The following is a 27,452-nucleotide window of genomic DNA, read 5'->3' as shown; positions in this document are numbered from 1 at the left end:
GGGTCAGTCGGCGGCTGTGAGGGGAAGTGCGCGCGCCGCGGCCGTTGCGCGTTCGCGGGCGGCTGCTGGGCGGCGGAGGCGGCGGTGGTGGAGGTGGTGGAGGAGGCGGAGGAGGCTTCGGCACCGTCACCGGCAGCATGTCGCGGGGCTCCATCGAGATCCCCCTGCGGGACACCGATGAGGCGAGTCGGGGCGGCGTGGCCTGGGGATGGGCCGCGGAGGGGCCGCGGGGTGCCGGGCGGGGCGCGGAGGAGCCGCGCGGAGATGTTGAACCGTGCTTAAGGTCACCTGGCGCGAGCCGGGGTGAGGCAGGTCTGATAGATTATTTATTTACTGTGTAGGTAGTACCTATTTACCGCTAATAACGATCTTAGTTTGTTGTTGGTGTTGCCCGAGTTAAAAAACATTCAAACTAAAAATAACAAGAGTTGTAGAAAAAAAAAAAAAATAATTGCTGTCACTCTGGCTTTGTGTAATCAAAACTGCCAGTCCTGATAAAGCTGGATGGCTGCAGCCCCCTTGTAGGAGTCACAGAACCTGCGCGGGTATAGTGGGACAACCCTGGGTGCAACAGTTGCACTGCTTCCCTACTGTAAAACTGAATAGTAACATCGGTGGCTAGTATCAAAGGTGGAGTGACTGAGGAGGAGGTGAAATAACAGGCAGTCAAAATGCACTCCTGAGCATCCCTCCTTGAGAATATTTGTTCCTTTTTTCTTTCCTTTTTCCCTGGCAGAATACTAAATCAACTTGGCAAAATAGTACTTGGAAAATAACGATGTCATTGTCAAAAGTTGTTGACATCATTTGCTCATTAGTTACTACGGTTATTAATGATCGGAAATTTAGTCTGTTCTCTGTCATGTTTGCCACTTCAATAAATCTCTTAATTTTTTGAGGCATAAGGATGTCTTTATGAAAATTGCAGGGTTCTTAGGTATGTTTTGGGTATTGATAACTGCCTACTTGGAAAGTTTTAACTCTTAGATCTGCAGGATTTGTATTACCTGTAAGTTTTTAAAATGGAGCAGTACTTGAAGGGATATTTCAAGGCAACTTGGTTATCTGATTATTAGCTGAACAGTGAACATTGTGAGCTTGAAGGCTATGATGAAAGAAGTTGAAGTATCAACTCTGTTTTCACTGACTAGTATCCCAACAATTGGGCTATCTTTTCTCAGATATTTGTGAGAGGCTATCACTTTTGTATTTTGCAGAAGAAAATAAGCCGTCACTTCTTTGTCCACAGCTCTGTTTAAATGGAAAGAATTATTTATGTCTTAAGTGCTGAAATGTCCAGTTTACTTTGAGCTCAATAATAAATAGCATTGTTAATACTTTATGAAAAGAAATTCTCTGTTGTTTCGTTCTAGGTTATCGAGCTTGACTTTGATCAATTACCTGAGGGTGATGAAGTTATAAGTATACTGAAACAGGAACACACACAACTACACATATGGATCGCCTTAGCGGTTAGTATATATGCAAACTGTTTATTCAGATTATCCAAGAATAATTTCCACTTCTGTACTTTTATGACCAGGGATAACTGAATTAAGAAGTGGAACTGAATTTGGTTATTTGATAAGCGATTCTAGACCAGATATTTCTGCTTTTTCATATGCATGTTAACATTTTAAGCTTATTTTTTTAATGAAACAATGCTGCTAGACGCCTACTTCCTAAATTTGTTCTTAATCCTTAGTTTTACCATTTTGCTTCCTTGATTATATACTTCATAAAAAGGTGGGGGGACTTCATACTGTTGAAGTATGGTGAAATGTGCAAAAAGATAAAGATGTTCAGAGGAAAAACAGTTGATTCTTTATAATAAATAGTTGCAAGAGTTCATCTGTGTTTTAATGTAAAACTAAGTTGAGATGATTATAGGAAAAAAAATGGTGATATCAGAATGTCTTTGATTATCCCTATACTTATGTGCCTTATGGATCCATCTGTTAAAACTGTATGTTATAGCTGGAGTACTACAAACAAGGGAAAACAGAAGACTTTGTGAAGCTGTTGGAAGCGGCACGAATAGATGGAAACTTGGACTACAGAGACCATGAAAAAGATCAGATGACATGTTTGGATACTCTGGCAGCGTACTATGTACAGCAAGCTCGAAAGGAGAAGAACAAAGATAACAAGAAGGAGCTCATTACACAAGCTACCTTGTTGTATACGATGGCTGACAAAATCATCATGTATGATCAGGTAAAAACAATCTGTATAAAAATCCACGTTTGTTCTTTTTTAATCATTCTTTTAACCTGAATTTTATAGCGTTTTCTGTGAATTCAAAAAAACTGCTTCTAAAGAAAGCAAATATTAATTCTGTAAAGAGAAGGTAGAAAATGCTCAGGCTTTTGTTTATAGATGCGTAGTATGTGTACATAAAACTGTAAGTATCTGAAATGTCTTTGGTGCTACCAGGAATAATTATTTGTTGCTTGGGACACCTGATAGAACTGTATAACTCAGCCTTTGGGGGTTTGGAGATTGGTTGTTACTCTTTTGTCTGATAATGTGTGAACTTCAGTAGACAATAAAGACTCTTTTTTTCTCATTCTGATGCAAGAGAAATCAATCAGAGTCCTATTGCATAATCTTTTCTATAGTATAATCTTCCTATTTTATGAGAATAAATGTAGTGGACGTTTTTGTTTTCTTTATCTAGAACCACTTGTTGGGAAGAGCCTGTTTTTGTCTGCTTGAAGGTGATAAGATGGACCAAGCTGATGCACAATTCCATTTTGTGCTTAACCAGTCTCCAAATAATATTCCTGCCCTTCTTGGTATGAGTTTGAGTATTTGACTTGGTCTCTTCAGTTGAGTTTTGGAATGAGTTATGCTTAAGAAGGGGGTGTATATGTAAGCAGAGAGATAAAGAAGGGTATGAAGTATGTGCTCTTGACCAGAAATGTGTGATGGAGATTACTTTAAATATGGGAAGAAATATGCAGATGGAAAAGCTAGGAAATAGTACAATGTTTGCCAACATCCTGGCACCTTTTATCTTTGTTTTGGGGTTTTTGTTTGGTTTGGGTTTGTTTTTTAGCTGTGTTCATGTGGCAATTAAAGCCTTAAGTTCTACAATGTGAAACTTGCCCTCAGAGCACAGCGTGAGCATGCAGCGTACTTCTTATCCTGCCGACACTGTAAATACGTCTCCCCCGAACAAAGCTTTTGGAATTTGGAAATTTCACTTTGTAATTATGTGGTACAGCATAAAAACCTGTTTGCCTATATCCAGTCCAACTACTTAAATTTTCTTGATGACATCAGTGAAGCTTTATACCTCTAAGATGAGGATACCATGAGTACCAAGGGGTCAGCCGTAAAACTGATTTTTCTCTGTTCACTAATGAATCTAGTCTTAGCAAGCGTCTTTCCTCTGGAGTAGGAAAGAACTAAGTTTATGCAGAAAACCAGGAAAGTGTAAACTTAATGTAATCCTTTGCTTGTTTCATATGCTTGACATCATCTAAGATAGTAAAACAGTTGTAGTTGTCTGAATTTCCTGTTAGTGTTTTAATTGTGTTTATTAGTGTTTATTTCTAATATTTGAAAATTGGTACAACTTCACCAAATAAGAATTGAGCTGTTTTTTAACTGCTTTGTTTATATTTTTGATTTGTTTGCAACTGTTGTGTCATAACAGGTAAAGCATGCATTTCTTTCAACAAGAAAGATTATAGAGGAGCCCTTGCCTACTACAAGAAAGCACTGCGCACCAATCCAGGCTGCCCAGGTAAGACAAACACTATTTTGTCATGGAAAGGCCTTAACTCAGGTCTTCCTAATTGAAGTACCTAATGTTTATTTTGTGTGTTTGTGTGTGTGTGTGTTCTGTAGCTGTCCAAAAATCCCAAAATAAACTCCACTAAAAAGAAAAACACACACCGTCGTTATCAAAGAGTTGAGAGTTTGTTGATTTGCAGTATTCCTTCACTGTTAGATACAGAAATCGTGCTGAGGAAAATGCTTTTCTGTTTTTCTGATTATTACCTTCTAATTAGCTATTGGAAAATGAGAAGTTGCATGTAAGAGAAGGTAAAATTGTATGGAGTGGGGAGGAAAATGCCATTCAAGACTATAATAATTTATTTACAATCTCTTGGAATAAAAGTTAAGAAAATTACATCAGTATGTTGGCATTAATAATGAATGAATTTACTTGAAATGTAAAATTCTAGCTGTAGTGCATGCTAACAGCTCTCCTTGTGTTGTATGGTTTTCTTAATGCAAAAATCTAGGAGATTTGTGTATAACAGCTGTAAAACGTATGCATTTGATTTAGAAGTATCAGGATATTTGCATCGGTATCATAAATATTCTAAAGTCTCTCAACGGATGCTTTTTGATAACATATCTGAAAAATAACTTATTACAGAATTGATGTGTATTCTGTAGTCTGGCTTAGCATAAGAATCGTGGCTCCCAAAATGGGTTTAGAAATGCAAACTGTACTTTTAAATAGACATCTCTTGCTCATGCCCTGCTCACGTACACTCAGATACTGTGTATAAATGTCTCTGTGTTCCTAGTCTGCAAGCATGCTGAAAGAGCAATATGATACAAAGTTTTCTGTATTAGTTCATCTGTACAGATTGAGGGTGATGTACAGCATTTTGTTGGCAGTTGAATCAGTTGATGGAGGCAAAACACCTAGTGAACTTCTCTATTCATGTGTGTTTTCTGGAGGCCTGCTGGTCTTAGCTGAACTTGACCTGCCTAAGAAATATCCGGCCTTTTCATCTGACAATTTTTTTCATGTCTTTCTCTGTTATTTCTATTATGTTTCTATAAAAGTAATGTTCTATTTGCTTCCTATCTGAATATTCTGGAGATGCAGACTGCTCTTCTGGAGTGTATGAGGAAATAAGGTCTTACTGACCTATTAAAATTAATTCTGCTACCAGGTGTGGGAGGCTACCCTTAAAAACAACAAATCATTGAAAGGCTTTATAGGTTTTAAAGAAGTATTAATGTCCAGAATGTGTAAAATGAATGAAGTTCTTGTTGAAATGTTCAGATTGTGAATGGTGTCATCTTGTTTTCTAGCTGAGGTTCGATTAGGTATGGGCCATTGCTTCGTGAAACTGAACAAGTTGGAAAAAGCTCGCTTGGCGTTCAGCAGAGCTCTGGAACTCAATTCAAAATGTGTAGGGGCTTTGGTTGGACTGGCTGTTCTGGAACTCAATAATAAAGAGGTGGGTCCAATTTAACAAGAAACCATACTTACCTGACTTACGTAAAGCAGCAAACTTGAATCCTTTGAGAGGTGCTCCTTTTTTAAAATATGTAATAAAATTTGTGGTTAAATCAGTTTAGCTAGTGTTACTATTGAACAATGAATGATTTGTGCTTAAGGTATAAGCAGCACATGCTGTATATTCTGTGGTTAAAAACCTTCAACTCTGCTAATAGAAATTGTAAGTACAGAAAACTAGTTCTATTTAATCAAAGTAATAAAAATATCTCCTTGGTGGGATATGTGAATATGTGTCCAGTTTAAAAAAAAAAAAAAAAAAAAAAAAAGTCAGCTTTAAAAATCTCACCCAACAGTTACAGATCCATTTAATAGCCAGCCTTACTTAGTCATTTGCAACTCCATGAAGGTTAACTAAACGAGTTTGTACTCAGGGTGATTTGAAAGTAACCAAATACTTGGAGACCTCATTTGCAATGGCAGCTGTATTCCAGAGTATCAGGATTTTTTTTGGAAGAGCATTATGCTAGCAAGAAGGTAAAAGCCGTAGTCTCAGGAGGTTAGTCTTGGGCTTTTAGGGCTTTATGGAACATGAACTTTCAAACAAGTGTTCAAGTTAATATTGAAACTACCTTGGCATGTGTGCTGCATAGTAAACTAAAGAATAGACAACTAATTTTAACCAGTCTGAAATAATGGTAAACTGGTGATCCTACCTCTCTAGATGTTGTATCACTAGAAAAAATATAGCTTAATTTAGTTCGGAATATCTGATGGTCAGTCAGATCACATGGATGGTCATTCCATGTTAAGAAAGTTATTGGGGAGGATAGGACCTCTAAGATCTAAAAAAAAAAAAAAAAATTTGCTTAATTGGCGTGCTGCTAAATTTTAGTGTTCTTCCAGTATTGCTTTCTGTAAAATACGTAACTGTCTAGAAAGACCTTCTTTTAGTACAGAATATCTGAAAAAATATTTTATGGAGAAATATATTTTAGACTTCCATAAATAGTTTGGGTAAATGTAGGCATGAAAATTTTTCAATAAAACCACAGAGACAACCAAAAATGTTCTAAAATCAGATCATAATAAATAATTCCATGGGTAAGCAACTAATGAAGCCTGCTTTCCCTGTCTCCCCCTCCCCCCCCCCACAAGGTCTTTTAACTCATTTGATTAAAGTCCCCTTGATCTTTGAAGAGCTGTAATTAAAAGCTGACCCACTCAGATTTGGTTGTGAGGAATGCATTGTCAGTGCTTTATTTCAAACTGCTTCTGCAACTGCACTGCAAAATTAGTATAATATCAAAGAGTTGACATGGGGGAAGAAGAATGCTTTCTGTAGGGAAAAAAAATCTCTCTGAAATGCAACTGCTAAATGATGTCTTTTCAACGTGTAGGTATTTGCAGTGTTCCTCTCCCCCCAACCCCCCTTAAAGATCTTACGATGTCAAATGAGGGTTGAGGTTACCCTGTATTATTGAGGTTTGCTCTCTCTGGTTTTATTTCATTCAAGTGCGTAGGAGATTTGAGACCTCTGCCCATCTACTAGATGCAGTTGAAATTGGACAGGAAACACAAATTACTGGAAAGGTCAGACATAAATACTGTGATTATAAAACCTCTTTTGCTTTTGAAAGTTAGGCAAGAATAACTCAGTATTTCTTAACCAGGATATATTGTTGGAAAAGTATTGAACATTTCAAATGGCAGTATTGGAAAGATACTGCCATTTTAAAATGAAATTGTGTTTGAGCTGCTGCTCATTGGACTGTACATAGTTGAGACATGTGGTAAAACCTAGTATATTCAGTAAGATAGCTTTCTGCTGATAATAATAGCACAGTAAAGCACAGATTTTACATGATTACTAGATGCCATTTTTGGTATCTCTGTTTTTATATCTTTATTTTTATATTTCTTTTCAGAAATACATACAAATTTGAGCTGATGTGCTTGTGATATAAATCTCTTTGTTGTCCCAAATAAGTAGCAACTATTGACCTGTTATGGACTTGAACTTTTAAGTGAAATTAGTACCCATAGAAAGCTTTTGTAAACAGTAAGATTTTTCTATAAAAGGGTATGTTTTTTTATAGTAATGCCTGTAGGTAGCCTCTGCTGTTTTTCATTGGAACTTAATTTACAGTACTTCTTAATTCAGCATCGGAGTTTCTTGTTTAGAATTTGAACATGAAAACATTTTCACTTCTGTTCACAGGTAAAATGTTGAAACCTAAAACAAACAGGAGTTAGGGATGTTGAACAGTAGAAGGAAGGCTATCAGAGGTGTGAGAGTGAAATGCCAAAAGACAAAGGCTGGGTATCTTATTTTTTCTAGAAATTCGTGTTCTGTTCTTTTGTCGTATTAATAGGTTTTGTGTTTTTTTTAGGTGTTGTGTTTTGTTGTTGTTGTTTTCTTCCCTTCTCCTCCACAGCCTATGTCGTGGCTTCATTTTCTGGTCTTTGTGCTTCAGGGAGGAAAGCTGGCAGCTGAATTTACTTTCTTCTGCGAGACTAACAAGGACTATGTTACAGTTCCTGAAGCAGCATGCACTGAAAAATAATTTTTAAAATCTTAGTAAGATACAGCTATTGAGATGCTGATGATACTTGTGAATATTTCTTTTAGGCCGATTCCATCAAGAATGGTGTCCAACTTCTCTCTAGGGCTTACACAATTGATCCCAGTAATCCAATGGTGCTGAACCACTTGGCTAATCACTTCTTCTTCAAGAAGGTAAGCAGAAAGTCTGTGGAATTTTACAGTCGAATACCTGATAACCTCTGAGCAGCAAGGTTAGCAATGTTAGTTTTAATCTCACTTCATCAGGTTAAGTGGTACGTGTACATAGTATGGAACTATTAATGCGGATAGGTAAGTGTAAAGTTTTTGACTTATATATTTTTTTTAAATATTATTTTCTTAGGAAAGCCAAGAAAAGTGCACTTATTTCTTAAATCAAGCTCACTTTTGTGTCCTAGAGGGATATCTTTCTATCTTTGTTTTTCTTTCTTCTTCTGGGCTTTAAGATATAGCGTAGATATGGAATGCAGAAAAGAAACCACTAAAACTGTTGTTATTTAGTCAGTGCTGTGTCTAAAGCTTTCTTGTATTTACCACCTATCCTTGTTTATTTGTTGTCAAGTAATGTATTATTTAAAGTGCAGGCTTTCAAATTTATTTATTTAGGATTATGGTAAAGTACAACATTTGGCCCTTCATGCTTTCCATAATACCGAAGTTGAAGCAATGCAGGCGGAGAGTTGTTACCAGCTGGCTAGATCTTTTCATGTACAGGTAGGACAGCTTTTAAAAGCTCCCTTTGCAATTACACCTAATATTCTGGCTATAAGAGTTCATACAAAGCTTACCTGTGAAAACCTTACCTGCTCTTTCTTTAATTTTTATTTAGGAAGATTATGATCAAGCTTTCCAGTATTACTATCAGGCCACTCAGTTTGCCTCATCTTCTTTTGTACTTCCGTTTTTTGGATTGGGTCAAATGTACATTTATAGAGGGGATAAGGAGAATGCGTCACAATGCTTTGAAAAAGTTTTGAAAGCCTATCCTAACAATTACGAGACTATGAAAATCCTTGGATCTCTTTATGCGGCGTCAGAAGACCAGGAGAAACGGGATATTGCAAAGGTGAGTTCTGCTTCTGCCTGCATCATACTTTTACATGCAAGAGTAGAACTTGAAAATCAGACTTGAAATCGGAGTCTGTACCTAGATGCTCAGGGTTTCTTTACTGTAAATATGGAGTATTTAATATTGGCTGTCGTGACAGATCCTCTTAACTGTGGAGACCTATAGCTTTTGCATAGAAGCAGGATTCCCACTGGGTATTGGATAAAACAACTCCAGAAATTCAGGGGAGCTCTGGCCTCACATTTGTATTAGATGCTGTTAAAAGGCAAAATTCTTCCAGTGTGTTAATGTTATCTGAAAATGTCAAATTAAGTAGTGATTTCCTGAAGGTGTAATAATAGCTAGCAATTTCCTGAAGGCACTGGTCTTAGCTTATCTGAAAGGATGGTGTTATTTTCCTTTTTTGTTTTTTTCTTTAATGAAAGTCTTTTTTAATCTAATGCTGGGTAACTAAATGCACCTAATATTAGCCTTCATATTATAGCTTCTTGTGTTCATATGTGTAATAGTTTGTGCTTTTGTTTCTATAGAACAGCTTATTTAAAAAAAAAAAAAAAAGGAAGGAAAGTAATGTGACTTTTTTTTTTTTTTAAATTTCCAAGCTTTAGTCAGTTGTGCAGATGTTTAGAATGTTTTATTTTGCAGTATGTTTTGGTATGGTTTCTAGTGTTAAAGTCAGTGCCTTTGCTCTTTCTTTGAGGTTTGTTACAACAATTTCTGTATCCACAAAGAAGTTTGTTTTCTGCTGTTTCTCAGGGACATCTAAAGAAAGTCACAGAACAGTATCCTGATGATGTAGAGGCATGGATTGAGCTAGCCCAGATTCTAGAACAGACTGATATACAGGTATTAAACATGTAATTCACCCTGTTTGTGTCAATGCTTGTTATAGGAGCACATGAAGCTCATTCTCCTATTTGTCATCCACTTTCTCTTTGTAAAGGGTGCACTGTCAGCTTATGGTACAGCCACACGCATTCTGCAAGAGAAAGTGCAGGCTGATGTCCCACCAGAGATTTTGAATAATGTGGGTGCCCTGCACTTCAGGCTGGGAAACCTAGGAGAAGCAAAGGTACATAATTATTAACAGTTTGAACTAAATTTTATGATCACCTGAACTTTTCCTCTAAGAATATACTGGAGTGCTTTATTTTTTTTTCTTCTTTTTATACTTTAGAAATATTTTTTGGCATCGTTGGATCGTGCAAAAGCAGAAGCTGAACATGATGAGCATTATTACAATGCTATCTCTGTAACAACATCCTATAACCTTGCCAGACTATATGAGGCGATGTGTGAATTTCATGAAGCGGAAAAGCTGTATAAAAACATCTTAAGAGAACATCCTAATTATGTTGATTGTAAGAAACGTGTGATATTTTAGTTCCACAGTCCTCCTTAAAATACCAGAGATTTTTCCATCCACAGTGTCTTCTTGTCTCCCTGTATCTATCTTCAGTTATTTTCACAGTAGTTTTGCGGGCCTGCTTACCTACTTGCTGTTTTACCTACTGTTTTTAAGGACTGAATCATCTTTATAGTACCATCTCCAGGCTTGAGGCTTCTGATTGTTGGTAGATCTTTATTGTATTCCAAAAATCTAGCAAACTAGCTTGTCTAGACTTGAATGCTTTTTGCTCCCTTGCTGCTCCCCTTCAACCCATGCCCAAAAGCCTTAGCACTTCAGCACTCAGGTGCAATCAAGGCCATCCACTTGATGTGCCCAGCCTCTGCAACCACACCTACATAGCTCAGTGGAAATACTGATTCTACCAAAGTGTCTCTGTCATGGACTTTGGTTGTCTTCCAGGGAAGCGTAGCTGTTGAAGGCATTGGTGCAGCTGCTATGGCACATCCTGTTTTTGCTCTTCGCTCTACCTTTCCTCTTGCCCCCAAGTATCTGCTCTGTGATACCTCCTGTAAAGGAGAGGAGGTAGCCCTTGCATAGCAAGCTGCAGTATGCAGTGTGCTTCAGAATAATCCTTTTTTTTCGTGGTCTATTATTGCCCCCCTGCACTTCCCAAAGCTTGCAGAAGTGGGAGAGCTGTTTAATGTGGGGGGAGAGAAATTGTGTAACTGATGTAGCCTTCTGAGGTTTCTGAATTGTGTTTAACTTGTGAAAATGATTTAAAATATTTAAATTACATCTAAGTGTTAGAAATTTGCAATTTCTTTATCATTGCTGTGGATAGAAGTTCCTCTTTACAGAGTTTATCTCATTCTGAGTAGAACATGAAAGGTGTCTTTATGCTTGCTGTCAAGCAGGTCAAGAAAAGATGGCTTTTGACATTCATGTGTTGCCAGTATTTTGCTTGTTTGAGATGAATTTGACCTTTCCTGATTCTAAGCTTTTTTTGTTTTATTTCTCCTTGTTTTTAGGCTACTTGCGCTTAGGAGCTATGGCTAGGGATAAAGGAAACTTTTATGAGGCTTCTGATTGGTTTAAAGAGGCACTTCAAATAAATCAGGTGTGTAACCCTTTAAACACTTAGTTAAAACACTTGAAATTCCAGGTTTTTCTTTCAATTTTGTTCTTGTGTTGCAATTCTGTTTTGTCTGTTCACATAAATTGGGGGAAGGAGAGAGAACTGCTAAAGTCTGCTCATTTATTTATTTATTTAATATGGAATTTAATTTATTTTATACTTGGAAAAGTAACCTTGCAAGGGAAAATGCTGCCTCTGCAATTGACAGTGAGTTTTTATTCAGGACCATCCGGATGCTTGGTCTCTGATTGGTAATCTTCATTTGGCCAAACAAGAGTGGGGTCCAGGACAGAAGAAATTTGAAAGAATATTGAAGCAGCCTTCCACACAAAATGATACTTATTCAATGCTGGCTCTTGGCAATGTCTGGTTGCAGACTCTACATCAACCCACAAGGGACAGAGAAAAGGTAATGAGCATCTGTCTGCCCTGCATATGATTTTACTTATTTCTGTTAGCTGCTAGCTACTCAGAATGCTCTTCTCATTGCCTATTTGGCGTATTACAGCCCATAAAAATACTGGGTAGATTCTTAGATACCTCATTGTAGAAATGAGTGATCAACTGGGATACTTCTTTCCACAGGAGAAGCGTCATCAAGACCGTGCATTAGCAATCTACAAGCAAGTACTCAGAAATGATCCAAAGAATTTGTATGCTGCTAATGGCATAGGTGAATGTTAGACTAGTTTTCCTTACATCAGAGATGACAATGGTATTCTTATGTTTCGTGCTTTAATATGTGTAGAATTGTCTTTGCAGGGCCTGCACACTATTTAATGGAGTGCATGAGAGAATAGCTTTCATATGGCAGCTATGTCCATTTTTAATGGGGAGCTTGATTTAGGCAATGTTTTGTTTTCTTTGGCAGGAGTACATAGTACGTGAACCTGGAAGCTTACACTGTACATATTACTTTCCCCTTAGGAGCTGTCTTGGCGCATAAAGGATATTTCCGTGAAGCTCGTGATGTTTTTGCACAAGTGAGAGAGGCAACAGCAGATATCAGTGATGTGTGGCTGAATTTGGCACATATCTATGTAGAACAAAAACAGTACATCAGCGCTGTGCAGATGGTAACATCTCTAAATTGAACTACATAATATGTTGTGCTAGATGGCTTCTTGATGTTTCTTAGCTGTCCCTGGCAGCTGCTAGTTTTCTGAATAATATTTTAACTATAGGTCTATTTCTAGCATACTATTGGCTGTCCATTCTAGACTTAAAAACAAACTGCCAAATGTAGATAAGTGTTTCCCGCTTGTACCCTTTTTCCATGTATCAGAGTTAAAATGTGATAGAGTTACAATTTTGGCCATGAAACTTGTTTCTAGTCAGAGGTTTCAGTCAGCGTGGTTACTGTATGTGACTTACTTTCAGTTGTTAGTGAAATTAGTAAATGCAATTTGATGCTTTTTTTTTTTTTTTTTTTTTAAGACCAGAGCTTCCTGTTCTCATCATTTATGCAATCATTTGCAAGAATGATCAGAGCTGTCTGAAAAGCTTACTGGAATGATTTCTTTTGCAACAATTAAAATCACAGGGTAAATCATGTTAGAAGAAATCTCTTCAGGTCATCTAGTTTGACCTGCTCAAGCATACTAACTTCCAAGTATCAACCTGTTCTAAGTTAGTTGATTGAAAAAGCATACAAGCAAGCTTAAAAAAAAAAATGTTAGGATAGAAGCTCAGTAAGAACTTGTTTAGTGAGGATTTATTCTACATCGAGGCTCAAAAATATTTAATTCAGAACTATCATCAAGATTTTTGTGATGGTTATAAAGAATATAAGATAGTGGATCTTTTATACCTGATCAAGAGCTCAGTAGTTACTCTCCTCCAGTGAAGTACTGGTAAAAGTCTTTTTGTTAACATGATGTGATGCATTCTGTTATTTGAGTTGAGTCTGTCTTTAAGACCTTGTCTGTCTTTACTGAAAAAAGCCTAATGAGAAATCTAATTTAGCAATGCAGTGAACTTTCACCTTCTGATTTGTCAGAAAAATATTATACTTATTTGCCAATTTATTTATGTGGGGCTGTTAGAAGAAACGTGTTTGTTCACTGAGGTGTTTTATTGTTCCCTGGATTCTGCTATGCAGTTGGTACAAGCCAAAGTTTGATATATATGATATTGCACTCAAAGGGAGATAAACTGAATTTAATAGCGTAGCTTGTTGCAGCCACAAGTATTCTAGTGAGTTCTTGACCATAAAGTATACAAATCTGGGACAGCCTTAATGCTAAATGCAAAATCTTTGACTCTAAATGTTAGTGAAAATTGGATGCTCACAATGCCATGCAACCCCTCTGTAGTGATTTCAGGCATTACAGGGTGATTTCTGAATTTGAGCTGGAAGTAAAGGTTGTTTTGTATTTCTTAATATGTTGGAGATTTAGAATCAATTAAAGATGGCTTGAGAAAAAAGCATGGCAAAAAAGGCACTTGTTACTGAAAAGGATGAGGTTTCTTAGCTATTGGAACCTTTAATTGAAGGCCCATAAAACATATAGTGACAAATTATCTTTTACACTATAGAGCAACTATAGTGTGAAAGAAAATACAGTGTAAAAGAAATAATTAGATATGCCAAGCTATTCAGCTAGGTGGACAGGACTAATTTGATATTGAGTTATCTTAAAGGTGGGGATTTTTTTTTTTTTTTTAACTAATTGCATCAGGTATATGGAGTTACCACACTAGGTATATTTTTATCTATGAGCCAAGAAAGCAGATTTCTTTCATACCACAGAGAATAACTGAGAGTGCTCTTAAAAATGAGTCTTTCTGGTTTTTGTTGCAGTAGATGGTATTTGCAAAGCGTTTTATTTTACTTCAGGATGTACAGAGCCTTTAGGACTGCTGCCAGTTTTCAGATATGCTGCTTTTTTTTAAAAAAACAAACAAACAAAAAAAAACATTAGCAGTAATACTTTTTAGGAACGGAAACATTTGATGTAGTTAGCTAACCATAATAACTAATCGTTGTCACCTCTTAATTTTATTTTTCAATTTCAGTATGAGAACTGCCTCAGGAAGTTCTATAAGCATCAGAACACTGAAGTATTGTTATATTTGGCCCGGGCACTCTTCAAATGTGGGAAATTGCAGGAATGTAAACAAACTTTGTTAAAGGTATGAATATAGAATATCATAGATCACAAAATAAAGTTAGTGTAAATTGCTGCATGTTTAGGTCTCCTTAAATTCAGTATCTTGAATTGAAATAATGGTGCTTATTTTCTGTATACCTCTATGTACCTTACTTGTATACCTCTGTATCATGTTGTAAAGTATCTTAAAAACATGCTTTTCATTTACAGGCCAGACATGTTGCGCCAAGTGATACAGTCCTTATGTTTAATGTGGCTTTAGTGCTACAAAGACTAGCTACCTCTGTCCTGAAAGATGAAAAAAGCAATCTAAAAGAGGTGCTTAATGCTGTGAAAGAACTGGAGCTAGCCCACAGGTAAAGCTGATTTTTTTTTTTTTCACTAATCATTATAATATATTTCAGTTTCCTTACAGTGAAAATGCAGTGTAGGTCTGAAATTATGATTAGAAGAGCAATCATCTCCAGTGAAACACTGTATTGAATTCTAGAGTTTCTAGCAGAAAAATGATTTTGCCTGAATACACAAAAACTGTGTGTTCAGACTTGGCTCCAAAACCACTTTTATTTGGCCAGGTGGCCAATACATATTTCCGAAGGAGTTTTGTATTATGGTTGAGGCGCTTTTTCTTAGTTGAAAATGCATTGAAAATTGTTCTGCAAATTTATTACATTTTTGGAAGACTTCTTTAAAAATAACCTGTGAAGTTTAAAACTAGATCTCAAAATAAAACTAGATCTCAAAATGAAATGTTTATATTATATGAGCCTAGTTAATGAGTAGTAGTCCTTGATAACCACGTCTTCTCAGTGGCAAGTGAAGCCTACGCACGTTGATAAATTAAGAACAGAAGCTGGTTCTGAAGCTTGTTTGAAATCTATAGTCTTTGGCTTAAAACAAGCTTTATGGGAAGAAAGCAACATGATTAATTGAATAAGGAATTCATTCACAATTTCCCATTGGCAGGCAGATGTTTAGCTATTTCCAGGAAAGCAGAGCTGCTTCACAACTGTTATGAAGACAAATGCCAGAACTCCGAAAGAACTCTGAACAGCCTCTTCCACAGCCCCTTCTTCCTTCTCTTCCCCCAACTTCTAAGTATGACATATCCCTTTGGTCAGTTGGGGCAAGCTCTCCTGGCTGTTGCCCTCCTAACTTCTTGTGCACCACCAATCTCCTTGCTAGCAGGGCAGTGCAAAAAACACAAGAGACAGTGTAAGCACTGTTAAGTAACAGCTAAAACATTAGTATGTTATCAATCCTGTGTTGGTCACAAATCTCAAATTTAGGACCATACAAGCTGCTAAGATGAAAATTAACTCTATTCCAGCCAAAACCAGTAGAGCTTTCAACCACTTATTCTGCTCCTACATTATCACTGATGCAGTTGGTTTACTGCATTTAGTTGCTTTACACATTCCTGGCTCTGTTTTTATGTCCAGGATAGAGAGTGGCTTTCAGATGTTTATAGTGGCAAGAACTGTGGCCTGAGATCAGTTCTTCATTTTCAGATCAGTTCTTCATTTTCCTTTGCAGCTATAATTTGCTATAGTATTGATCAAAACAGATCTTTGGCGCAAAGGTATTCCAATTATTTTATCAGCTACAGAAAACTTCTCATATAATCAAGGATTTAAAAGTTCTAGTGCTTTATGTAATGCAAACAGTATACATTCAGAAACAAATTCTATCTTAAATTCAGTTGGAAACTTGTGAATTTATGTCTTTATTTGGTATTCAATTTACTAAAAAAATCAAATGTCTGATATATTTAACTTTTGGAGAACACTTTCCGTAAGCTTAAACTTGAGGTAGGAATTATTTCATAGGCTCAAGCCTTTAGAGTTCAATCTAGCATGAAAACACTTCATTATAAACATGAAAAGAAGCTGGCAACCTCAAAAAACTTGGACTGTCCTTCTCTTTTTCCTTTAAATAGTTACAAACTCTCTTCAAAGCAGTGATCATCATAGCTTATTCATCATAGCTTCATCATAGCTATTTGAAGGTACATTATATTCACTAGGACCTGTGAACCAGATTCAGAGAGGCTGTTTTGGACAGATTTGAGACTAAATAAATTAGTATGTCTTGCATTTGAGATCTCTGAATGTACTTGTATACTGTTGTATTAAAAATAGAAAATTGGTGAGGGTTTTGTCTTCTGTTGCATCTTATACGATAGTAACTCAGGAGCAAGTGCTTTGTTTTAAGGCAAAATTGCACTAAACATGTAACTAATACTATTCTTGTTTGTCTTTATCATCTAGGTACTTCAGTTACTTGAGTAAAGTGGGTGATAAGATGAGATTTGACTTGGCACTTGCTGCTACAGAAGCCAGGTAAAAAAAATAAAATAAAATTCAGGAACTGGGAGGAATGTTATCTTTTTTTTTCTATTTTTTTTTCTTTCCAGAATAAAACTATTCAAAAATTTTAGCTATTTCATAGAACAGTAGAAATCTAACTACAGGATTACTTGCTGTTGCTGTTTTTTTCTCTTCCTATCTTTGCTTTCTAATGTTTTTGTACAGTCTAAAACTCTAAACTTGTGCTCTCCTCTATCACGAGAGCCTGCAAAACTTCAGCTATTTTAATAGCAGATTTTCCACCAAGGGGAGAGTGGAAAATTTATTTAAAGATCTCTAGCTCTCCCTGTTTTGGCTTTAATGATAATTTAACATGTTTGATTTCTTAGAAATTTTTTTAAGATAACTTTTGGTGACTAGAGTGGATCACTTATTAAAACATAAAATACTTATATTTTGCAATGTCTAGTCTTTAAACTTTGTTCAGGGTAATGTGTTTGTATACAAGCCTGTTCAAATCAGTTTTCTTTCAAGCCTGTCTGTTTCTTACGTTTTTCAGGCAGTTTGCCCTATATTGCCCTGTCCGTAGACATACAAATAACTTCTATTGGCAATCATTCACTATACATCTTAAATAGATATCATTAAAGCATTTTGTACAGACACGAAAATTTCTGTCTTTTAATACTAAAAGAATTCGTCGTAACACAGCTAAGAAATGGTATTGAAAGCAACTTTCATTAATGTTTTATGAGACTGGAACACTTAATGCAACCTGAACTCTTATACAGTTGTGGAGTTTTTTTTAGATAAAGTTTGTGACTACCTTTCTGATTAGGTTTGCTAGTAAGTTCAGATTAAATGACTTCTTTTTAGTAACCATAGTTCTGAAGCTGTCCAAATGGGTTGAAATGATTTCTCTTTGTGATTATTATGTCTTTGAATTGGCTAAATTTCAAGTGTGAACCAGTAAGTTCCCAAGTTGTGTATTGCATCTTAAAGATAAATTATATTAACATTAAATCTGTTAGTTCAGTCAAAAATCTGTACTGGTCTTCTATTGCAGTATTTCAGGTAGCTTATTTTTGTTGTGATGCATACCCTTTATGAAACTGTTACTCCTTTTAGTACCTCTGTCACCTTCCTTTACTTGAAACCTTTGCATGTTATAGGCAATGCTCTGATTTACTGAGTCAAGCCCAGTATCATGTGGCTCGAGCACGCAAGCAGGATGAAGAAGAGAGGGAGCTGCGTGCAAAACAAGAGCAAGAAAAGGAACTGCTTCGCCAAAAACTACTTAAAGAACAGGTTTTATTCTGTTACATTTTACTTAATTAAAAAAAAAAAAAAGTGTTCCTACTGCTCTGTGATGGTGGCTGGTGTTACTGATGAAATATCCAGTTGATATTTTTCTAAGATACAGTAAACGTTAGCAGAAGATGTTACAGCTAACAGGTGATACTCATTCTTTCTCATTGCCTTAAAAATAGATTTTTATTTTTAAAATGAAATCCAAGTGTTGGCAAACCTTTTAAGGTTATCAAATTTTAGTACAAGTGGGACCAAGGAGGGAGCACTTGGTACAAAAGTTACTTTGGACTTTTGCCTATTTCAGTACAGACCTTGCAGAAAAGCTTTCTGACATGGAATTTGTAGAAGTTAATATTCTAGTTGCTTGTCAACAAAAAGACCTGTGAATATAATAATGCAACTATAATAGTAATGGTTAGTTTCTTCGTTGTTTCAGGAAGAGAAGCGCCTAAGAGAGAAGGAAGAACAGAAGAAACTTCTGGAACAAAGAGCTCAATATGTGGAGAAGACCAAGAATATTCTGATGTTCACTGGTGAAGTAGAAGGATCAAAGGAGAAAAAACGTGGCGGTGGTGGAGGCAGGGTAGAACAGACTTTTTATTCTTTTCCCTCTATTTTTTCTTTGGTAAACATTCTCTTGGGATAGCATGGGGTTTTAATTTCAAGCTGCCTAAGTTCTGCTGTGTGAAACAGCACAGATTTAATGCTCTGATGTAAAAATTGGAAATTAACACTTAAGTTTTGAACTAGGCAGCATTACCAAAATCTGTTCTGTTCAATTTTTAAAATAATTTAAAATAACAGAAGATTATTATGTGTTTGGAATTTGGAATCAGTTTCTCAGTGATACCAGTCCAGATATTATGGGAAAGTTGACGTGAGGTCTGTGTTTTTATGTCTTCAAAAATGTGTTCCAAGAGGTTCTATTTTGACTTCTTGTCTGGTACCTTTCAACTGGAAGATGAACAGCAAGCTATATTGTGGGACTTTTATTTATTACAGCGTTCCAAAAAAGGAGCAGGGGAATTTGATGAGTTTGTCAACGATGACAGTGATGAAGATTTGCCAATGTCTAGAAAGAAAAAGAAGAGGAAGGGCAGTGGTAGTGAACAAGATGGGGAAGAAGAAGAGGGAGAGAGAAAGAAGAAAAAGAGGAGGAGGTAACTTATACTTCAATGTTAGACTCTTTGTGAGAAATAGTACAGCTCTAAATATTCTTATGCAGTGCTTCGTAACATAAATGAAATGTTGATTAAGTGGTTAGCAGGAGTAAGTCTTACATATTTTTGAACAAAAATTAAAGAGTACGTATGCAAGAGAAGAATGAATAACATTTGATCAGCTGAATCTCAAGACTGGAAGTTTTGTATGTGTAAAGTTCTCTTGCAGTGATATACTTTACATCACACGAATATGATTCTCTTTAAGACCCCAGAAAGCAGATGAGGGGAGTGATGATGAAGAACATGAAAATGGTCCTAGACCTAAAAAACGACGTCCACCCAAAGCAGAAAAAAAGAAGGCTGTAAGTTACATGCTTTTTTTCCTAAAAGTTCCTAAGTTATGTTTTTTTTTCCTAAACGTGCACTTGGACTCCAGCACTCCTCTATTTTGACAGAGACTTATTAAGTTAATGCTGAAAATTTGTGGTAGCAAACTACCTTTTGTCCTCCTTTTCCTATTGCTATAGCTGCTTCAGAAAAGAATATTTCTTAAACCTTCTACAATATCTGATAGCAAATGGATTATTTTGATCAAACTATTTTAGAACATTTTAGAAGCACGTCTTAGTTTTTTTGAGCGTTTCTGCCATTGGACACTGATTTAACCAGACATGTGAACAAGCAACCCTTTGTTTTTGCCCATGCAGCCCAAACCAGAACGTCTGCCTCCTTCAATGAAAGGAAAGATCAAATCAAAAGCCATAATTTCATCTAGTGATGATTCTTCTGATGAAGATAAACTTAAAATTGCTGATGATGGGTAAGAACCTTTATTATCTTCTCAAGCACTGCAATTCTAGTGTATGCTTTCAAGAGAAATAACAGTATTAATAATAATAAGATAATGAGAAGATAATCAGAAGCCTTTTGTTGTACTTAACATCACCTTCCATTACAAATTATTCCATTCCCTTTCTCATTTGTCGGCCATTTGCAGAGGCGATCAGCTCCGGGGCAGACGCGTTCTGCAGCGGAGCAGGGGATCGGGCCAGGCAGGGCTAATTTTTCCGGCATCGAGCCTACTGGAGGGAGCCGCCAGGACCCGGCAGCCCTCGTGAGGGAGGCTGATGAGGCGTAGGCGGAGCCAGCAGCGCCCCCTCCCCGGCCGTTCAAGAGCTGCCCCTAGGGAGCGCGACGAACAGGACGGGCAAACAGGGCAGAGCGCTCCCCCCGCCCATACGAACACCTTCACGACAGCCCTTAGCTAGGTGATAATGGTCTCCACCAGGCACGGTGCGCTCTCCAGGAAGTCGGTGCACAACCAGACTGACTGCCCGTTAAAAAATGCCGCAGTTCAGGTCACCGGGTGCAGGGAGTGTCTGAGCCTGTTCCTGCCATCGGCGGGAGGCAGAGAAGCTGCTTGCGTGAGGTGCGAGCAGGTGGATGACCTGGTCCGCATGGTGGCGGAGCTCAAGGAGGAGGTGGAGAGGTTGAGGGATATCAGGGAGTGTGAGAGGGAGGTAGACTGGTGGAGCTACTCCCTGCAGGGCCTCAAGGAGAGGTATCGAGGTGAGACACCCCAAATGGGGGTGGACCCCCTGCCCTGTCGCTGTCGGGCAGAGGGAGGGGATCTGGGAGTTGAGGAGGAATGGAAACAGGTCCCTGCTCGACATCGCAGGCGATGCCCTCCCTTTCCGGCCCCGCCTTCCCAGGTGCCCTTACACAACAGGTTTGAGGCCCCGGAGATTGAGAGGCCGGTGGGTGAGGAAGAGGTAGCAAGTGTACCCAGGAGGATGCCTAGGGCGAGGAGGTCGACTCCACGCCTCAGGACTGCCTCCACCAAGAAAGACAGAAGGGTAATTGTTGTGGGAGACTCTCTTCTCAGGGGAACAGAGGGCCCTATTTGTCAGCCTGACCCTACCCGTAGGGAAGTGTGCTGCCTCCCTGGGGCCAGGGTCAGGGACGTTGCCAGGAGGCTTCCCAACCTGGTACGCCCCTCTGACTATTATCCTCTTTTGATAGTCCAGGCGGGCAGTGACAACATTGAAGAGAGAAGCCTGAAGGCTATCAAAAGAGACTTTAGGGGGCTGGGACGGTTAGTGGATGGAGCAGGAGTGCAGGTGGTGTTTTCGTCCATCCCCACGGTGGCAGAGAGGGGTACAGAGAGGACACGGAAAGCCCACCTGTTAAACACGTGGCTCCGGGGCTGGTGCCAACGCAGAAATCTTGGGTTTTTCGACCATGGGGCACTTTACTCGGCACCCGGCCTGATGGCCGCAGACGGGTCCCTATCTTTTAGGGGAAAAAGGATCCTGGGCCAGGAGCTGGCAGGGCTCATTGAGAGGGCTTTAAACTAGGTAAGAAGGGGGATGGGGCCGAAGCAAGGATTGTTGGAGCTGTGCCAGGGGGAACAATGGCAAGGCCAGGGGATAAGGCAATGGTCCAGCTGAAGTGCATCTACACCAATGCACACAGCATGGGTAACAAACAGGAGGAGCTGGAAGCCATCATGCAGCAGGCAGGCTATGACTAGGTTGCCATCACGGAGACGTGGTGGGACCAGTCTCATGACTGGAGTGCTGCAATGCCTGGCTATAAGCTCTTCAGAAGGGACAGGCAGCACAGAAGGGGTGGTGGTGTGGCTCTCTATATTAGAGAGTCTTTCGATGTTGTAGAACTCGAGGCTGGGAATGACAAGGTCGAGTCCCTTTGGGTTAGGATCGGTGGGGCCAACAAGGCTAGCGTCCTGGTCGGGGTCTGCTATAGACCGCCAAACCAGGATGAGGAGACGGATGAGGAGTTCTACAGGCAGCTGACAGAAGTTGCGAAATCTTCAGCGCTTGTTCTCGTGGGGGACTTCAACTTCCCTGACATATCCTGGAAGCACAACACAGCCCAGAGAAAGCAGTCTAGGAGGTTTCTGGAGAGCGTTTCAGGAAGATAGCTTCCTGACGCAGCTGGTTAGTGAACCTACCAGGGGTGGCGCCCCGCTAGACCTTCTCTTCACAAACAGAGAAGGACTGGTGGAGGATGTGATTGTTGGGAGCTGTCTTGGGCAGAGTGACCACGCAATGGTGGAGTTCTCTATTCTTGGCGAGGCCAGGAAGGGGACCAGTAAAACCGCTGTATTGGACTTCCGGAGGGCTGACTTTGAGCTGCTCAGGACACTGGTTGGTGGAGTCCCTTGGGAGGCGGTTCTGAAGGGCGGAGGGGTCCAGGAAGGCTGGGCGCTCTTCAAGAGGGAAGTCTTAATGGCGCAGGAACGGTCTGTTCCCACGTGCCCAAAGACGAGCTGGCGGGGAAGAAGACCGGCCTGGCTCAACAGAGAATTGTGGCTTGATCTTAGGAGGAAAAAGAGGGTTTATAATCTTTGGAAAAGTGGGCAGGCCACTAGGGAGGACTATAAGGATGTTGCGAGGCTGTGCAGGGACAAAATTAGGAAGGCCAAAGCTCATCTGGAGCTCAATCTGGCTACTGCTGTTAAAGACAACAAAAAATCTTTTTACAAATACATCAACACAAAAAGGAGGACTAAGGAGAATCTCCATCCTTTACTGGATGCGGGGGGAAACCTTGTTACAAGAGATGAGGAAGAGGTGGAGGTGCTCAATGCCTTCTTTGCCTCAGTCTTTAGCGGCAATACCGGTTGCTCTCTGGATACCCAGTACCCTGAGCTGGTGGAAGGGGATGGGGAGCAGGATGTGGCCCTCACTATCCACAAAGAAATGTTTGGTGACCTGCTACGGCACTTGGATGTGCACAAGTCGATGGGGCTGGATGGGATCCACCCAAGGGTACTGAGAGAACTGGCAGAGGAGCTGGCCAAGCCGCTTACCATCATTTATCGGCAGTCCTGGCGATCAGGGGAGGTCCCAGTTGACTGGCGGCTAGCAAACGTGACGCCCATCTACAAGAAGGGCCGGAGGGCAGACCCGGGAAACTACAGGCCTGTCAGTTTGACCTCAGTGCCAGGGAAGCTCATGGAGCAGATTATCTTGAGAGACATCACGCAGCACTTGCAGGGCAAGCAGGCGATCAGGCCCAGTCAGCATGGGTTTATGAAAGGCAGGTCCTGCTTGACGAACCTGATCTCCTTCTATGACAAAGTGACGTGCTGGGTGGACGAGGGAAAGGCTGTGGATGTGGTCTACCTTGACTTCAGCAAGGCTTTTGACAGCGTTTCCCACAGCATTCTCCTCAAGAAACTGGCTGCTCTTGGCTTGGACTGGCGCACGCTTCGTTGGGTTAGAAACTGGCTGGATAGCCGGGCCCAAAGAGTCGTGGTAAATGGAGTCAAGTCCAGTTGGAGGCCGGTCACTAGTGGTGTTCCCCAGGGCTCGGTGCTGGGGCCGGTCCTCTTTAATATCTTCATCGATGATCTGGACGAGGGCATCGAGTGCACCCTCAGTAAGTTTGCAGATGACACCAAGTTAGGTGCGTGTGTTGATCTGCTTGAGGGTAGGAAAGCTCTGCAGGAGGATCTGGATAGGCTGCACCGATGGGCTGAGGTCAACTGCATGAAGTTCAACAAGGCCAAGTGCCGGGTCCTGCACCTGGGGCACAACAACCCCAAGCAGAGCTACAGACGGGGAGAGGAATGGTTGGAGAGCTGCCAGGCAGAGAAGGACCTGGGAGTGATGGTGGATAGTCAGCTGAATATGAGCCAGCAGTGTGCTCAGGTGGCCAAGAAGGCCAACAGCATCCTGGCTTGCATAAGAAACAGTGTGGCCAGCAGGGCTAGGGAAGTGATTGGCCCCCTGTACTCAGTTCTGGTGAGGCCGCACCTCGAGTACTGTGTTCAGTTTTGGGCCCCTCGCTACAAGAAGGACATCGAGGTGCTTGAGCGGGTCCAGAGAAGGGTGACGAAGCTGGTGAGGGGCCTGGAGAACAAGTCCTACGAGGAGCGGCTGAGGGAGCTGGGCTTGTTCAGCCTGGAGAAGAGGAGGCTCAGGGGCGACCTTATTGCTCTCTATAGGTACCTCAAGGGAGGCTGTAGCGAGGTGGGGGTTGGCCTGTTCTCCCACGTGCCTGGTGACAGGACGAGGGGGAATGGGCTTAAGTTGCACCAGGGGCATTTTAGGTTGGATGTTAGGAAGACCTTCTTTACTGAGAGGGTTGTTAGACATTGGAACAGGCTGCCCAGGGAAGTGGTGGAGTCACCATCCCTGGAAGTCTTTAAAAGACGTTTAGATGTAGAGCTTAGGAATATGGTTTAGTGGGGACTGTTAGTGTTAGGTCAGAGGTTGGACTCAATGATCTTGAGGTCTCTTCCAACCTAGAAATTCTGTGATTCTGTGATTTAGATAATGATATCATTGCTCAAATCCTAGTGTCTTAATTTATGTTTTAAAATAAGCATTGCATCTTTTAATACTGTTTTTTTTTTTTTTTCTTCCCCCTACAGACATGCCAGGAATAGCAACAGTGATTCAGATGATGGGGAACAGCAGCACAGTAAACGCATTGTTTCTGATAGCGATTCTGATAACAGAAACAAGTCTGGTAGCGAGGCAGGTAGTCCGAAGAGATCCAGTGTCCACGCATCTGAGGAAGATTCTGACAGTGACAGATCAGCCAGAAAAAGGAGACGGTCAGATTCAGAGCAGTCTGACAATGAGTCTGTGCAGTCAGGAAGAAGTCATTCAGGTGGTTCAGAAAACGAATCTCGCCCAGCTTCTCGCAGTGCTGACTCAGACAGAGATTCTGAGAGAGGATCTGACAATGAGGGTTCTGACAGAGGATCTGGTAACGAATCTGAACCAGAAGGATCTAATAATGAGGGGTCTGAAGGTGGTTCAGATGACAGTGATTAGATCTAAATTACAGACATCTTTTTAGAATGTTCATGTAAATATATTTCTGTTCTAGTGGAAATCCAATTTTTTATATTTGAAAACTGATGGGGAAAAAATGTTTTAGTAAACTGTTGTGAGACCTTCCTGTGATTCTTTCTATTAGCAACTAATGGATGTTTCTCTGAGTTGGATTATGGTGTATTAAATTCAAACTGCTGTGGATGACGAACAGAAGCCCTGTACTAAAATCAGCACACCAAGGATGGAATGCATGTAAAAACTATGGAAAGTTAAATCTCAGTTTAGGTTATTTCAGTGTGGCTGAAATTGTGCGCTCTGTGTTTATACATGCATAGATAAATCTTAAATTCTAACAAATGAAGCAAAGAGCTTTGTATATTTATCTCTTTCTCATTCTGATTACAGGTCAGTAGGGAGGTTTTTCATCTTTTCTCTTAAAGAACATATTTGAGAACATATTTGCCATGATGTAACTCCTTATATTTCAAATAGTTTGATTTTTTTTTTTTTTTTTGCTTTTGTTTCTGTGGTAAATCAGGTGAAAAAGATGCAAATATTAAAGGAGTTTTATAAAGTAATGATACAGATGTAGATAGAGTATTTAAATTGGCAGGTCAAAAAAAAAATTGGAGATATTTCCATATTACTTGACATAGTTGAAGATGTCAGTGTCACAATAAAATGTTCCTGCTCATTTGCTTTGAGTGATTTATTTAAAGCCTTAAATGGTATAAGCAGAAGACCTGAAAATGTTAAATTTGACAAAGCAATGTGTTTTGAGGAAGTAGTCTAACTGGATTTTAGCTTAAATGTATGGCTGTAGGAGTGAGCTCATTTCATGCTCTGTGTTCATTATTGTATTGTATCTGTATTGTAGACTGACGTGAACCTGACTTCTCTTTACAGTTGTCTTTTCCTGAAGTTTTGGAAAGTCCTCTGCACCAGTCTGGGGTGGGTGGGGAATTCTACATTCATTGGTCATCAAGTTAGACATTCACTAAGAAGATCATGTATTGCTATTGTTTTTAAAAGATTGTATAGCCTAAACTATGTTCCTTCTGTTTTTTTTGTTTTTTTTTTTTTAGAAAGTCCAGATTGTCACTACTGATATCTAACTTCAAGTACTAACTGAAAGCTAAGTTTCCCATGCTGCTATTTCTGGTTTGCTGTGAGCATTAGCTGTTCTCATTGTGTATGTTTTGTCCTGTGTTTATGGGCTGTTGGTAACCACAGCAGACAAAGTCGAATGTAAAACAGTTGAGACACTTTTACAGGCTCAGTTCAGTATCAAGTTTCTGTACAGAGTCTTACGTAAACTTAATTGAGTAGTAACATGCAGAATAGAACAGCTACCTTGTTTGTTAGTTAAGATTCAGTTCTGTTTCTAATCCCAGTGTTATTGTTGACATACAGTCACTTAGGTAGGTTTGCCACACTTGAAGACTGGAAGTTAGATAGCTTTGAAAGCTCATGCTTGAGGAAAACTTGTGGCCCTTAGAGGAAATGATTCTCCTATCAAGAGAGTCACAACCCTTGTCCTCACTTCTTTCAGAATCAAAAGGAAGCAATGGACAGATGAGGTAGGTAGGTATGATGCCAACTTTTTTTCCTTCTTAAAGTAAAACAGGCAAAAGCAAAAACCTGTTTTTACTTTATGAAGCAAAAAGTGAGACAGATTAAATGTCACTAAAAGAAGACTAATATATCCAAAGTATAACAAATGGAGAACTGGCAGCAATGCCAAATGTGAGGGTTGACATCGTTTTAACAATAAGATGGGAAAAAGCGTACAGCACTTAACAGGATTTTTGAAACTTGTTGATGCTTCAAATGCATCTCTACTAGTATAGCCTTCACTGTCATGTGATGCTACCCATCAACCCTTGTCACCTGCTTTGAACTGAACAGCAACAACACAGCTTTTTCTTCCCTTTGATTAAGAGGGTTAATGGGAGCTATAACGTTATATAAAGTCATATCACTGTGACTGGGGGGGGAAGCTGTATTTTCTCTTAATTCATGATATGTAAGTTCTTTACTTCTTAAATAGCAATGGTAGAAAAATGCCTTTGTCATGCTACAGGCAGCATTCCTTGCCTTCTGAAATAGCTGGATGGCTTGCAGCTCTTAAATTCATAATTCATTATAGCATTCCCATTATAATTCATTTATTCCAGAGTAAAATACATGGAATTATAATACTACTTTACTGTAGAAGTTACTTCTACTACTGCTTCTGTTGTGCTTCCACTAACAATTTGCATGACTGTATCAACGGTTTTCTTTTGAGCTCTGTTGTAGCTTAGGATTTGGTTCTCATTGACTGTGAACGCGGTTTGTTTAGAGTACAGTAGGAGAGGATCAGTGTATATTTTTCTGTTAG

General features: G+C 39.4%; 1 protein-coding gene across 1 annotated transcript; it reads left to right on the top strand.

Annotated features, from left to right (window-relative positions):
- CTR9 (CTR9 homolog, Paf1/RNA polymerase II complex component) lies at positions 1-25,763 on the top strand. The gene is made up of 25 exons (XM_084522305.1): positions 1-182; positions 1,374-1,472; positions 1,978-2,217; positions 2,681-2,798; positions 3,665-3,754; positions 5,068-5,216; positions 7,848-7,955; positions 8,409-8,516; positions 8,632-8,868; positions 9,628-9,717; positions 9,815-9,943; positions 10,049-10,232; positions 11,251-11,339; positions 11,581-11,766; positions 11,943-12,030; positions 12,285-12,433; positions 14,376-14,492; positions 14,681-14,826; positions 16,741-16,812; positions 17,952-18,087; positions 18,527-18,673; positions 19,093-19,250; positions 19,519-19,615; positions 19,961-20,073; positions 24,658-25,763. Exons 1-25 carry the CDS (start codon positions 138-140, stop codon positions 25,064-25,066), a joined length of 3,504 nt encoding a protein of 1,167 aa, XP_084378431.1. The 5' UTR covers positions 1-137; the 3' UTR covers positions 25,067-25,763.
- The last annotated feature ends 1,689 nt before the right edge of the window (positions 25,764-27,452 follow it).

The sequence above is a fragment of the Aythya ferina genome (genome assembly GCF_964211825.1).
Source record: "Aythya ferina genome assembly, chromosome: 5".
Taxonomy (NCBI): Eukaryota; Metazoa; Chordata; class Aves; order Anseriformes; family Anatidae; genus Aythya; species Aythya ferina.
This window is presented reverse-complemented; position numbering and strand designations above follow the sequence as displayed.